The 15,699-nt window shown below is 36.3% G+C and overlaps 1 protein-coding gene across 3 annotated transcripts in view; it reads left to right on the top strand.

The window, feature by feature from the left end:
- The window catches only part of LOC114943199 (CD151 antigen), a 111,257-nt gene that overhangs the window by 77,907 nt on the left and 17,651 nt on the right, over positions 1–15,699 (top strand). For all 3 annotated transcript variants that reach the window (XM_085490348.1, XM_085490349.1, XM_085490347.1), the window contains one exon: positions 8,104–8,295. In XM_085490348.1, coding sequence (XP_085346474.1) covers positions 8,104–8,295 — 192 coding nt within the window. The remainder of the gene's footprint in view (positions 1–8,103; positions 8,296–15,699) is intronic.

Below are 15,699 nucleotides of genomic sequence, written 5' to 3'. Positions count from 1 at the left end.
TATACATATATACATATACATGTGCATACATATACATATGTATAGCACTGAATCTCTCGTTCGTTTGTTGTGTGTATCGAACGGAATTTCTTTCCGGGATATATCATGGTCCATCGGCTTTCCACGGATTGGTCCGCCAAGAATTACACGGAGGAATGCAATAAAAAGGGACTAAACGCCGTTACGTCTTAAGAACTTTATTTGTCCCACGGATCGGAGTAAACTCGGCGTGTAGGAGAGGAGAGAAAAGATAAGCGAGACGGTCTCGGGATCGCCCGGGAAAGGAGATAAAAAATCAAATAAAACGCGAAGGGCGAGAGAGAAAGAGAGAGAAAGAGGCGGGGGCGTCTTGGACGGGAGAAGTCACCGACGTTCCTTTGAGAATACCAGCAAGAAAACCAGTCTGAACGAGATTTCCGTGGCTGTCAGGGCGTGAGTGTTTTCGATAGACAACTCGTTGAAAGTTACGATCTAGTAGAGACCGTAAATGTCGGACCGCGCACGACGGAATTAAAGGTATACTTTATGTATGTGAAACAAAAAGTAATTTAATATTTAGTATATAAAAACGCCGATTAATCGAGCATTATTAGATGATATAAACTAAGTATTTATTCTATAGAAGATAATACAGTACAAACGTTTCGACCGCACGCGGTCTTCTTCGGAATAAATACTTCGTTTATATCATCTAATAATGCTCGATTAGTTGACCTTTTTATATACTAAATTTTGTTTTAATCAATAGACGAGCGAATACACGTTTTTAGTAATTTATATAATATGATTTTAAATAATTATATATTTAAAAAATATATAATATTTAATATATATAAAATATTTAATGTAGGTATATTTATATAAAACGAAAAAAAATTCTGACATTTATTCTCTCTCCTAATATCATAATAAATCATATATATATCACTATAATATTGTAAAAACGAACGAAATAATCTCTTAATTACAAAATGTATTTAATTAATAATTTATTTATACATATAATGCACTTACCTATATGCGTATAATGCATTTATTTAATATTCACGTAGAGAGTGTTTCGTTCGTTTTTCCCCGAAACGTTCGCACGAATTTGCGCGAATCTTAATTAAATATCTCGCGCGCAAAAAAAAAAAAAAAAAAGAAAGAGAAAAACGAGAATTATATATATGCCAAGCAGAGTTTAATGAAGAGATTAAACTGCGTTTCTCTTGACACAAATATTTCATTATTATATCACACTTCCGCCGCGCGTCACACAAAATTTACACGCGCGAACTCCGCGATAATTTCGCGCGGGGGATGTTTTTTCAGTCGCGCGCGTAAATACATACACGCATTTATGTGTTGTAACGTGCGTGATATCCGACTTTTAATTTCACCATTTCCGTTTATCGTTTTCCGCACACTATGCACCGTGTGCATCGACGTTGTCCGGCAGAATTTAGCGAGTACGTGAACGGATTAGCATAACATTGGCCACGTTGCAAAGCCCACGGAGTTTAACCCCCTGGAGCTGATCGCGCGCTTGCATCGGCCGGCACGTTCGGTTCGCCAGCTGTCTCGTTACATCCGATGCAGTTCGCGCGAGTTTGTACTATATGCATAAGTACATAAGCGACCGCGCTGACTGAGAGGGTGTACCGTGAGCAACGTGCCGAAAGAGATTGGCTTGGGACGGATATATATATATATATATATATATATATACAGGGTGTCGTCTGGTAACTAACGGACCAATGATTAAGGGCGGATTCTCTGGCCAATTTGGAGACGATTTTTCTTTAGCAAAAATGTTGAGAAGTCAACACAGAAAAAATAGTATTCTTGAGAGAATGCAAATATGCCTTAATTCAAGTATATTTTATCCTTATAATAGCGCCAAATGTAAATAATTTTGGATAAAGGATAATTTATCCTTAAAACAAAGTGCAAAATATTCTTGGTTGAAGCTGAAATTTACTTATAAATATTGCAAGGACAAGTGACAAGTGTGCATCGGATATAAGCGGTACGTTTAAGTATATATAATAATTCTTAGTTCAAATGTGACTAAGTTTGTTTTTACCATATGCGTTTTTTAAAACAAGAATATATCTTAATTTATTATTAAGGCAAATGAAAATTTGTGATTACAAAGAGCATTCTATGCTTAAATCAATCAAATAGCGTTCGAGAATAAAAATATACTTGAATCAAGGATTCCTTTTTTCCTGTGAAAAAGTATATATATTTTTATAAGTCATTGTATCTTCTCCTAATCCAAATCATTTCTCAAGAAATCTATCGATTTTTTCCCGATATTCCGAATTTTTTCTAAAAGAGTAACAGTACAATCTGTGATTTTTTCGGATTGAAGAGCACAGAAAAAACAGTATCCTTGAAAGAATGCAAATATGCCTTGATTCAAGTATATTTTATTCTTATAATAGCGCCAAATATAAATAATTTTAGATAAAAGATAATTTATCTTTAAAACAAAGTGCAAAATATTCTTGGTTAAAGCTGAAATTTACTTATAAATATTGCAAGGACAAGTGACAAGTGTGCATCGGATATAAGCGGTACTTTCAAATATATATAATAATTCTTAGTTCAAATGTGACTAAGTTTGTTTTTACCATATGCGATTTTTCAAACAAGAATATATCTTAATTTATTATTAAGGCAAATGAAAATTTGTGATTACAAAGAGCATTCTATGCTTAAATCAATCAAATAGCGTTCGAGAATAAAAATATAATTGAATCAAGGATTCCTTTTTTTCTGTGAATAATTTTCGAGTTATAAGCGATAGAAAAAAATGGGTTTTTTGACAACTAAACGTTTTGGAGTTAAAAGTCTAACATAATTACAGTCTTCAGTTAATTTCAGGTAGAGTTTACTATAATAAAATTTGAATTTGAGGCTTAGTTATAAAGATACATAATGACAAATATTGGAAAGTTGATGACCTTTTTCGACATTTTTGCTGAGGAAAAATCGTTCCCAAATTGACCAAAGAATCCACTTGTAATCGTTGGTCCGTTAGTTACCGGACACCCTGTATATATTTCGTGTATATCTCACGCGAATTTCCACATTCGATGCGGGGCAGTTCGGGAAAGTACTGCGATCAATTCCTTTCTCATTTCTTCCCCTGATTTTTATCGTCGGAAATATTTCAATATTCTACGGTACGAGAATTTTTATCGCGCGCACGGATACGATCATAAACGTATCTCGTCGAGTTGCAGTTTCCATTGTATCTATTTTTATTTTTATGTTTTTTTTGTTTTGCGGCTACGGCTGTATACCTAATTCATACTTAATTCATGCCGCGACTCGCGAGCGGATCAATTATGCAAAAACAGTTCCCGACGTAGGCGAAATCGCGCAGGTTTCGAAATGTATGTCGAGAGACTCGCCCTTTTTTCTCTCCCGCTTTATTTTTCCGATCGAGGGTGGACGCGAAAGGCAGCAGGATACGGGCAGGACGCGATCTGAAATACGGGCACGTAGAAGCGAAGAATATCGGTCGCGGCGCGATACATACGATTTACGATATATCATCGACCCGTAGCTCATACCGAAAGGTTTCTACGTATGTATGTGTGTGTGTGCGCGCACCATCAGGACAATGATAAAATAATAAATTGCATCCGCGGAGCTACCGAGAGCATCGCGATGGCCCCATAACCAATCCTAGGGGGTTGAAGAGGAAAAATCGGGGTGGTATCGAATCGAGTTTCTTTTCGCGCGCGTTGCCGAGACCGGAATACGATCCCGGGATTGGAATATTGCCTGGGATACATCGCCGTTGACTCCGGATCTTTAATGGATGTATTATGTCGCCGCGCGCGAATGCAGCGCGAAACGAACATTTTTTATCTCTGTATATATGCGCGCGTCCTTGTGTATCGGACCTGTGTATGACGCGATGCCTCGGAAACGCGGCCGCGATATCGGCGGAATTATTGTCGTGTACCATTTGGCGCGAGCGGAATGATATAAAGTTCGTCGACGTAAAACGTTATTACTTCGCCAATTTTATGACATATTGCGCGAACCGATATAATATGCTTTACGATGTTACGTATTTTACGATACTTTCTCTCGAGCGAAATTTTATAACGATGGCGCGTCAATTACATATCAATATTTTTTTTTTTTTTTTTTTTTTTTTTTTTTTTAAAGCAAAAGTGATCTGTTTTGACAACTGTGTTAAAAACACGATCATAAATTCGTCAATGCACTCATGATAGATCCCAAGTTATTTAATTACGCGGGTAATCGATTGGTTTTAAGTTATAAATAATCTATAATCACGTTTAATGATCGAAATTATAAACTACAATTATTCATCAAAAATTACATATCACTAATTTTTTCGCAGAAGTGATCTCTCTTTTGACAGCTGTGTGTATTAAAAATGCTATTATAAATTGGTCAATATTTGTGATAGGTCCCAAGTTTTGTAATTACACGAATAATCAATTATTTTTAATTTATAAGTGATCTATAATCACATTCGATGATTGATATATATATGGATCGAAATTATAAGCCATACATTATTCATGAGGAAAATTATACCTAATACAGTTTATATTAAAATATAGTATAATTATATATAATTATACGAAAATATAATAATGTATAAAATTTTATGTTTCTCATGATACACTGACTATTTTAAAACGTATTATAACTATATGCCGTAACAACGTTACACATTATCCATACGTTTAATACGCATACCGCAAATTCCGAGATCATAAATTGAGCTGCTGTATCAAATGATAATGAGAGCCCGCTCGCGTAAGCCGCATTCCTCAATACCGTAAATATCACGTATATGCCGATAATTTGCAAATAACGTCACTTTATTTCCAATATAAGATCTTTCATGAATTTCATAAGAATAATACGGCGAATAAAAGAGAAAAGCGGTGAGAGAGAAAGAGAGAGAGGAAGGAGTACGAGGCAAGTGCATTTTATTCGATATTGAAAAACTTATTCAAAACTTTAAAGATATAGAGGAAATTCTCTACAGATTCTTGACATTTATTGGAATGGATAAATAAAAAATTTACAAAAATTTTGTCGAATAATGATTATTGAAAATTGATTTTATTGTTAGATCTATAATGCGATAAATTTTTTGCGATAGTTTTATTTCTCATTTATTTATATTTCTTGTAATATGAGAAATATTTGAAAAAGTTATAAAATATATAGAATAAGCACATATACATAAATAATAAAGATATGTGGCGTACATAAAATTAAAGAGAAAGTTCTGCCTTGAATTCTGTCGCAAATTAGGATCATTTAAAATATAATAGCTTAATGCATTTGATATTAGCGATTATTACAGCAGTAACTGTGTGACAGCTGACTAAATGTTTGCACATTAAACCCGTAATACATGGCCGTTTATTACAGATAACAAATTCCCATTAATAATCCTTATCAAATAATTACTTATCAATTTGATTTCTATACATTATATTATTCAGTTGTTTCAAGTTTTATATTCTTTTATTAAATCTTGCGATTTTAAAATTATTTCGAATAAATCACATGATAAAAAAATCAATAAATTTCAATATGAATTGCTGCATTGTCAAGTGATAACTAAGAGTTCGATCTTTCAGTTTTGTTATCAAAATCTTCCTTTTCCTCCTCGATACCGATTATGCACGGCGCACAATTATGCGGTGATCATCCGTCCTTTATTTTAAGTAGCTCTTCAAATTTATTCATTTTTCCAAAATTCGCACAATTTTATCCTTCATTTTTCATTAAGCATTTTAATGTCTAATTCATAGGATTAATAAAAATCTTTCCTCAATGGTAAAAATCGACCAAACTGGCAATCATTTATTGTAGATAATTAGTTAAAATACAACGTTTCGGCTGTCATATTGCAGCCCTTTTCAAGTAAATCAAAAGTAAATGCTAAATAAATTAATACAGTAAATCAAATTCAGAGAATCAAGAATCTTAGTCACTACCATTGTAGTGACTAAGATTCTTGCTAACTGTTAACATCTTTTTATTTCTTGCTTACTTCTGTCAATTTTACATTGTTCATTAAAACAATGGTGAATGTTGTCGGAGGTATGCAGTGAATTTGATTTACTGTATTAATTTATTTAGCATTTACTTTTGATTTACTTGAAAAGGGCTGCAATGACAGCCGAAACGTTGTATTTTAACTAATTATCTACAATAAATGATTGCCAGTTTGGTCGACTTTTACCATTGAGGAAAGATTTTTATTAATTATTACCGGCGAATTTTAAGGATTTTTATCTGTCATATATAGGATTAACATGAGAATTTGCACGAAAATAACAGGACCTATTCAAGAAACCTCTCGTTTTTTGCTCGCCAATAAAGTCCTAAAATGTTCAGACTTGTCTTGAATGTTCTCTCAGACAAAATATGCTCACCGAACGCATAATGCATAATCACATAAAATCGCGCCATTTGGAGAATGCCGGCCCGGTAACTTGGTCATTGTTCCCGAGACAGTGTGACCTGGGTGTGTGGAACGAACACATTCCCTCGATACCGCCGTAAATATCGCGCACGTCGGCCGATATTTACGCCGGCGTGGCTCGTATATCCCGGAACACCTTCGACCGCTCTCCCGCGGGAGACTTCCGCGTTGTGCGTCGGCGTGTCACGAGGGATGCGCGAACAGAGAGAGGGCAAAAAAGGGAGATCGAGCCGCAGGAGAGAAACGAGGTCCGGCATCGAGGAGCAACAAAAATCGGAAGCGGAATAAATCGCGACGGGACGCGCCGCGTTTAACCGAGATGTTTGACGACTAAAATGCGAGGGACCGAGTGAAATGTTGCGCCGACTTTTTGGTTCTTTTCGTATCTGAACGAGGGAGAGAGAGAAACGGATGGCTACGTAAGCACTTAAAGCTTTTAAACAGCTCTCCCGAGGAAATTAAAGACAATTATCCTAAAAGAATTATCTTCTAAAGGAGTTTTAAGTAGCTTCCATAATTTCCTTCTCATTCTCTTCTCTTGGATTAAACACAATAGTCAATTTTACTGATTTTTAAACCGATATTTATCTTGAAACTTCTATCTGACGGTGAAACAAAATTTTAATTATATTATTAAAATTATTAATAATTAAAAATGATTACGAAATATCTTAGATTGAGATATTAACTGCTTTTTAAACCGATATTTATCTTGAAATTTCTATCTGGTAATAAAACAAAATATTAATTATTTTATTATTATTATTAAAATTATTAATAATTAAAAATGATTACGAAGTATCTTAAATGCAGATATTACTCTGTAATAAAGACTTACTTCCGCTCCCGGAGCATCAATTACCAAATACCCTGTTATGTGATGAATACATCAATGTGTACAGCTATCGGTCGGACCGATATCCGTTATTCCCTCTCTCTCTTCCTTCCTCTCTATCTCTCTCTATCTTTCGCTCTCCCGTATCAGCTGCCGTAGGCGGTTCCGATATTCACAACTAAGCATCAAACTGATCTTGTGCTCACAGCGGAACCGATGCGGGTATACGATATGAAATTGAATAAAACGCACTGTGTGTCCACTGAGCGAGGGATCCTATCGGAAGTTCCACAAACTGTGCATGACAATCTCCGCTTTCTTCTTCTTATTATTATTATTATTATATATTTGTCCGATAATGAATGCGACGTCGATTATTCGAAAAATTTTTTCGAGTTATGAACGGGTGCATAACCAGTCGCGGAGTTTTTCCCCATCGAAAGTCCGACGTGATTTGATCTCATTTCGCCAAGCTTCCAAGGAATAGAAATTTATTTCCGACGAGACTATAAAAGGCAAGGTTCGATCGTGGCGAAAGTTAATTCCACTTTTTTTTTTTTTTTTTTTTTTCGGCGACGATAAAAATGTGCATAGCGGCGCATCGTGGAGAAAGAGTTCTTATTTCTACTATTATCGATATTAATATTATAATTATATATTCTACCTTTAAGAAAAATTATATTAACAAGTCAATTGTGTGATTACGGCGAATTTTTTTCGCGACATTCGCTTTCGAGATTAAATAAGTCGAGAATTTTTTCTCTCGCTCCTGTTGCAGCTGTCCGGACTGGTGGTGGGCGGCATCGGTATCTGGACCGTGGTAGCAAAGCACAGCTACGTGTCCCTTATGTCTACGTCGACGTATCCCACTTTGGCCTACGCCTTGATCGTCGCAGGTGTGTTGGCTGTCATCGGTAGCTGGCTCGGATGCGGCGGCGTAACTTCTGAAAACCGATGTTGTCTGCTCGTGGTGAGTCTGCATATATATCGTTTGAGATACTCGATATAATTCATGTGTACCACAAAAATAATTCGATCTGGCGGGAAATTGTCAGGAAATTTTATAAATCTGGAATTGTCAGGGAAAAAGGTCAGGAAATTTTACTATTTATCTGGATTTTTTCACATTATTCTATACATTTGTCTCAATAATTTAAAATTTGTATTAAAAAACTTTTCCTTGACTCCCAGCACACTAATTTTTTGTGTTGTTAAAAATCGATTCATCTACAGCGTGTTTATTAATTTATATTTTCATCGTCGTGTTATTTGATTTCAATGTGTTTAATAGAGATAAAACTAAAAAATTTGATATAATATGAATAAAAAGGGTGATTATTTAAATAGTTTATAGTGACATGTTCGTTTCGATTATCGTATATAATACAGATTGTATAATTGATTTAAATTTTTAATTTTAACTTGCGAACTTTTTCATTGTTGACAAAAATATCTCAAGGATTTCATGATTTAATATTTAATTGAATTATACAGATAGATATATGCAAATTATATATTTGGAAAAAATAATACTAAAAAGTCAGGAAAAAAATTAATTTCTGGTCCTGGAAAATCTGAAAAAGTCAGGGAATTTTTTTCATTGAGTCTGCTGGACATCCTGTCAATCGAAAAATGTCGCAAAGACATTCAGAGAATAATCTCACAGTCTCTGTTTATCTTTTATTACGAATTATTAATTATATACAATTCGATCGAGGTGTCGCAAAATAAACATTCGAAGAACAATCTTATTTAATTAATTATTATACTATATATATATTATTTAATTAATTCATAGTTAATGAATTCTATTTTGTTCGGTTTTTTTCTTATATATACATACGCGCTTATATATACATATGACTATTGATTGGCTATTCATCAATCATCGGCCACGTTTGAATTGCATTAATCGACTTCCAGAAACCGATGTAAAGTGCGCGACGGAGTTTGACAGGAAGTAATATAGTCGGATCGATTACAGTAATAATTCCGTTTCCAGCAGCCGAGTATCCCGTCAGTTTTCGCAGAGATCTTAATTCATTATAGATGATAAATGACAAATAAATTACAGAAATTACTCTCGCTTTCACCTCGTGATTCGTAAAGTCATGTTACTCGCTTAAAATAACGATGAGTTTGTAAATTGACGCGTTTATTCTTCAATGACAAAAAGAAATATTCAGCATAATTTAGCGGGACTCCCTTTCTCTCGTCACTCTTATCGATCTCAAAGAGAATAATTTATCAGCGAGACAGCGTCATCTGATTATAATTAATTTGCCGAGCGAGACCGAGAATAGCTGCGAGGACGCGTCTTTTCAACTTGAAAAAGCGAAGGGGCGGATATCTCGTAGTCGAATATCTCGAACAAAGACGAGCCATTTGCTCCTGAAAGTACCTCTATCCGGAACACTAGATGTGCTTTTATGCGCGCGATTGTCCGCGATATCGCGATACATCGCAGGATCTCTTTTTGCAATTCGTATCACGTCGAACACTTAACTCGTTTATCGAAAACCATCCTGAAAACCCTCTCGTTTTAAGTTTGCCGATGATGAACAAAGATAAGGCGAGCGACATTTTTCAGACAGCTATATAAAACGTTTCAGATTCGAGGGATTCTTTTTAAGACAATATATACGAAAAAAAAAAAAACTGAAATCATACACAACCGGGAAAGAATGAGAGAATAAATGGAGAAAAGTCTACAATATATAATTTATTTCAATGATTTCCTTATTGGACCAGAATTCCATTTGGTCATCTTGTATAGATTATATGTACAAGGCTTCTGGAGAACGAATTAGATGTAGTATAGACAGAGTCTGTAGATTAGGGACAAAGTAAAGATGGATATACTGGGAGTGTGTGATGTATTCAATTTATAATAAGTTGGTCAGAGAAGCTGCATACAATACGATGAAAAGGATTTCCACGGTATGATAGTCGAATGCGTAAAGCAAAGTTTATATTAATTAATTAATGGACTACTATATCATGCACGGACATCAATATCAATTAACTTTAATTGATTCTTCCCTTTTATAAATCATGTGATTTTATTTATGATAAAAAGAAAAAGAGAGAGAGAGAGAACATTCAATTAGCTACTGTCACAGAGTAGATGAGATACTTTTGATGTCGATTAAATTTTATATGTCTTCCTTTGAAGTCTCTCTTTCTTCGCTTTTGTGCCAGTTATATTCCATCGATTTATCGGTATCCCTTCATCCAATTTAACGATCACTTGTCGATGCTAAATATCGTATTCTCCGAGACTTCAAAAGATTTTATTTATGCCGTTCGTTGTTAATATCGTTCTTGGAAACTTTCAAGAAGAACTTCGTCATAGTATATAGCTCCATAGCGTTGCTGCTCTCGGAGTCAAGCCGCTCTTCACCTACGGGCTCGAACATTCCTTTGACTTAGCGGAGCTGCTTCAACATTATTGCTCGGGGCGGTGCAGTCTTTGTTGGAAGCAAGTTAGTTACGTGACCAGCGGGAAAAGCATACTGATAGCAGATAGGGGATTATGCGAGTAAATTAAAAACTGTTGTTCAAAGTGAACTAATCTCCCGGCGATGCCCGGGCAAAACGATCCGTTCTCCTTGATAATGTACTTAGATCGTAATAAAGATGAAGTAAAGATCATAATATATTCCGACAGAGATTCCGATAAGGATATCATCTATTCCGGCGCGAACAAATTCAGTCTATTTTTTTTTTTTTTTTTTTTAATTTTACCTTACAATATTTTATTTGGCAAGAATAATTTGAATCCGGATGGATTAAATCTACCGATCTCGTTTTCTCTTGCGGCGCGCACTTTATTCCCTGATTTATCATAGGTGAACGCAATATTTTCGCGTTTCCGTGAATTTCACGCGTGGTGACCGCTAAAAATACGCACCTCTGGCCTTCGACGATGTCGTACAGGGAGCTCTCTCTCTCTCCTGCCTTGCTTTATAAATGAAAAATCGATAACCTCGCGGCCGATCACAATGAACCGTAATGTCGATACAGGATAATTCACCGTGCGTTGGTGGCGAGACTCGGTTTCCTCTTTCCTTCTCTATATAAGTCGCTACTAACAATGCCCGATCTGCTCCTTTGAACCTTCCTTCAGGTAAAGGGAGTTCGAGCTCGCCTTTGACCTTACCCGTAGTCTACCACCTCCGACATTATCGCGCTGTCGGCTGACAAAGTCTTTCTCTCCGACGAAACCAACTCGCAGCCGGAGAACCATAGGGATCATATTTTTTTTTTTTTTTTTAAGCGACTTAGCTCGCGCCACGTACGCACCGAAGGGTCTTCGCTTCACTCATCGGAAATGCGGTCGCACGCGTGCACGCGAACACCCACGGGACCGTCGTGGCTTAACGTGGCGAACGTTAATACGAACTTATGGTATACATATAAGGCGGAGATATCGCGTCCTGGGAATTCCTCTATTACGACGCTCGTCGTAATGGAGGAATTCCCAGCGATAACTCCGCTATGTTTACACGGATGATTATTTAATATGGTGTATGACGCGGGCGTCCCCCGATATACTCTCCCCGAGGAATGTATCCGGGAGACCGCTAGAGAGAGATCTCCCTGGATCCTGCTTCTCGCGCGCATCGCCATGCGCGACGGGTTTGACAAATTGTGCATTCATGCGTCGCTTCGCGATATTATTTTATGGTCGCGCCCCCACGGACGGCGATAAACTTCCTCTTAAGGGTACAGCGCAGTAAATTTTCTTTAGGGGCTTATTAAATGATTTAAGGTTTTACTTGCCCCTCGCGGAAGGAATATTACGTCTACGCGAAGGCCTCGACCTCTCTGCGTTATTTATGTTTGTTTCTATTTTTTTTGGATAAATTTTTTTAATTATAATTTTTTTCTCGCGCGAGACTTCTTTATTTCCGGGAGTTATAAATAAACGCGCGGTGGCCAGCCCCTATCTCTGTTCGCGGTCCCCCTTTTTTAGAAGGGGCACTCTACGCCGGGTAATAAATCGACCTTAATCGGGAGTTTGCGCGCGGCGACCGTAATTGGTAACTCGCACTTTGGCTATATCTCCAACGACACCGACTGGATTATCTTTAATCCTGCCTAAATGATAGTTAAACACCGGTAACGAGCTTTGCCGATCGTTACGAACCGCAGTATTTACCGCCACGTGGTTCCCTTGGAAATTATATCACCACTTCAACGCCTCCTAAGTTAGTTAGACACCGAAGAAATTATTTTCCATGCGCATTTAAATTAATATATATTTAAGTTAGTAATTAGTACGTACATTTAAATTAGTAACCTACATTTAAATTAGTGGTTGCGGTAAACTTTAAAGAGACTGTATGTAAGTATATTGTTTTTTCTCTTCACGTATCTCTTTATTTTAAGAGAGCTATTTTATAAAAATAGCTTTTTTATATTTATAAACTTTTATATTTTTTATGTTGATTTTTTTAGATATATAAAGCGCATATAAGGATATCGTTTTTTCTCTTCATTTTAAGAAAGCTATTTTGTAAAATAGCTTTTTATATTTATAAACTTTTTTATATTTTTTAAACCTTTTTTATGTTGATAAAATTTAGAGAAACATATGAAGCACTTAACCATTGTGGTAGAGATAAATGCCTTTACTTCCTCTTCAATTATTTTTCTGCGCATTAAATTGCTATAGACCAATTATTAATATAATACCAGCATTGCCGACAGAAAGTTCCGCGAAGTATGTATGGGAGCAATTGAATTATCTTTTATCCAATCTAACCGACCAGTTAAAGTCCTTTTACAACTGGTACTGGTCACTAAGACCCCTGATATGTACGCTTAAATCACGATGCACATGATCTTAACTGCATAAGTGCTCGTCGAGGCGCGAAACAAATTATATTCTTTTATTTTCTGCATGCTCAACAAATTGCTCTTTTAATTTTTTTATTTACTAATGTAACAAGCGATATCATCTGCGTGAATCGTACCCAACTTTAATTTATGAAATTACGTATCTTTCTTTAATTGCATATGTTGGTATATGTTTGTATCAAGATATTTATATCAAGATATACAGGGTGCTCCAAAATTACCGGATACCCTATTAATAGGGAAATTCCTCGGATTATTTGGAGACAATTTTTCCTCAGCAAAAATCGAGGGAGGTTATCATTTTTTGCTTGTTCTCAATTTTTGCCATCATGTAACTATCTCTTTGTAACTAAACCTTAAATTAAAATTCTACTAAAGTAAACTTTATCTGAAATTAATCGAAGAATGTAATTTTGTTAATATTTTATTTCTACAAGACTTAGTTTGCGAAAAACCCTTTATTTATTAACCGTGTGTAACTCGAAAATTATTGGTACCTCGACATTTTTGCTGAGAAAAAATCGTTTCCCGAAAAATAACCCGAGGAATTTCCCTATTAACAGGGTGTCCGATAATTTTGCGACACTCTGTATATTTATGTATTTACCTCGAAATTTAATTGCGAATGAGTATTTGATTAACAATTGATTAACATTTATTGAATTCTATAACAAGGAGGAATAATACGATTGCGGGACGAGATATTGAAGAAAAAAATTTGTCATTCGCATACTTTGTTCCATCTGATGGAATGCGCTTTCAACATAGTCGATTCATCTATTCAAATAAATTTAAGGGTTAAATCACCCATAATAACCATCGCTAATCACCAGATAATTCCACTTAACCCATGCTTGCTTCCGAATCATTAGTCCAGCCTTAATTGCACGATTTCCTCCTCCCTGAAGCTATGTCGGACTATGAACTAATGCTTTTTAATCGTTTCTCTTTTATATTCTAATAACGATCGTAACCCATTTATTATTTTCGCACATTATCGGGTGAGGAGCTGTTTTATACTTTTGCCGATGTGATAAATCGCCTGCGCCTGCTCGAGAGAGAGAGAGAGAGATTCGCCGTATACATAGAGCGCAAAAGAAACGTTAAATCATCCGGTAACAACCGTCACTAATCACCGAGTAATATTACAACTTGCGCGCCGCTGCACTCTCGAATCACGACTCTATCCGTCCGCTCGATCTTAATTGCATAAGATTTTCCCGGGCGCATCTCGAGCGCGAGATCTCGCCGTGACTCCATCCAGCAGCGAAGAATGCCCGTAATTCGATTCGTCGATCTCCATTTATTTGCGACACGTGTCATTAAGTAGTGAATTAACGTTGCATTAGTCACGGCGCAAAAATCAGGTAGTAAATATCCTCCGAAATTATCTCGACTATACATTCAACGGGAATTAAATGCACGAAAAGGGTCTCTTGAAATTTGTCTTAAAAAAAAAAAAAAAAAAAAAAAAAAAAAAATTGGGGAGAGATATGATACTAATTGGCGGATCTCTTGATTTTTTTCTACTCGAATTGCGCTCGAAGTCGCGATCGGGATAAGAGAGGTAGATCTCTTGGCGAAGCGGTCGATTTTTTCTTTCCTTTTTTTCGGAGCGGGCGCCACGTCTAGATCGCTTTACGTTTTCGATTTTGCAGTCGCGAGAATGACGTATCGCGACGGTGGAATCTCCGGAACAGTGCTTGACGCCTCGGACTGGTTTTGAACCAGTTTAACATCTCCCAGGCGCTTCGATGCGAATGCTTCGGGCGAGACCGCATTACTTTCTAAGTATCGCAGTGTGCTTGTGGCCAATTTATGCGGGAAGCGTGCAATAAGTACAATAAACCGTCGGAAAGAGAGAACGAGAAGAAAGACAGACGCGTCGGGACTTTCTCAACAGGTCTCGCGCAGACCACAAAATGCTATTTCGCATGTTTATTGTCGGGGCCGGATCGATAGTATACTTCAAATTGCACAGGGATTACATATAATGACTGCGGAGGCGTAACGAGAGAGAGATGGGATGTTTTCGAAAGCGCGCCCATTGTCTTAACATTTTTTTCATTCATTACTAATTTAATTTGAAAAAAGAAATTTCTCACGTATTTTTTTCACATTAATATTTTTTCGTGCATCAATTTTGCGCATTTGTCGTAGATCTTTTTTTAGTGTGATATTTGTTAGGGTCGATGGAAAATAATTGCATAAAGAGCCTTGTTCATTCTCTTATAGTCGTTATACATATTTTAAATAATTGGCGATATTTCGCGATCGCGAAATCCGAAGAACTCGGGACGGATTTTTCTTCTCGAAAGCACGTGGCAAAGCTCGTTAGAGTTATGATGGGACGTAAACGGAGATTCTCGAAGCACGATTGCGAGTACCTTGTTAAACGTGTCCACGTCGAAGAGTAACGACCTGCTCGATAGCAAATCTTCAGATTATTCGTTGACGTACGCAAAGGCACTCTTTTTTTTTCTTATAAATGTACAATTAAAATTGTACT

Source organism: Nylanderia fulva, unplaced genomic scaffold (genome assembly GCF_048542155.1).
Source record: "Nylanderia fulva isolate GAGA-0341 unplaced genomic scaffold, ASM4854215v1 Scaffold12, whole genome shotgun sequence".
Classification (NCBI taxonomy): Eukaryota; Metazoa; Arthropoda; class Insecta; order Hymenoptera; family Formicidae; genus Nylanderia; species Nylanderia fulva.
The sequence above is the reverse complement of the archived record's forward strand: the minus strand, read 5'-3'. Positions and strand labels throughout refer to the sequence as shown.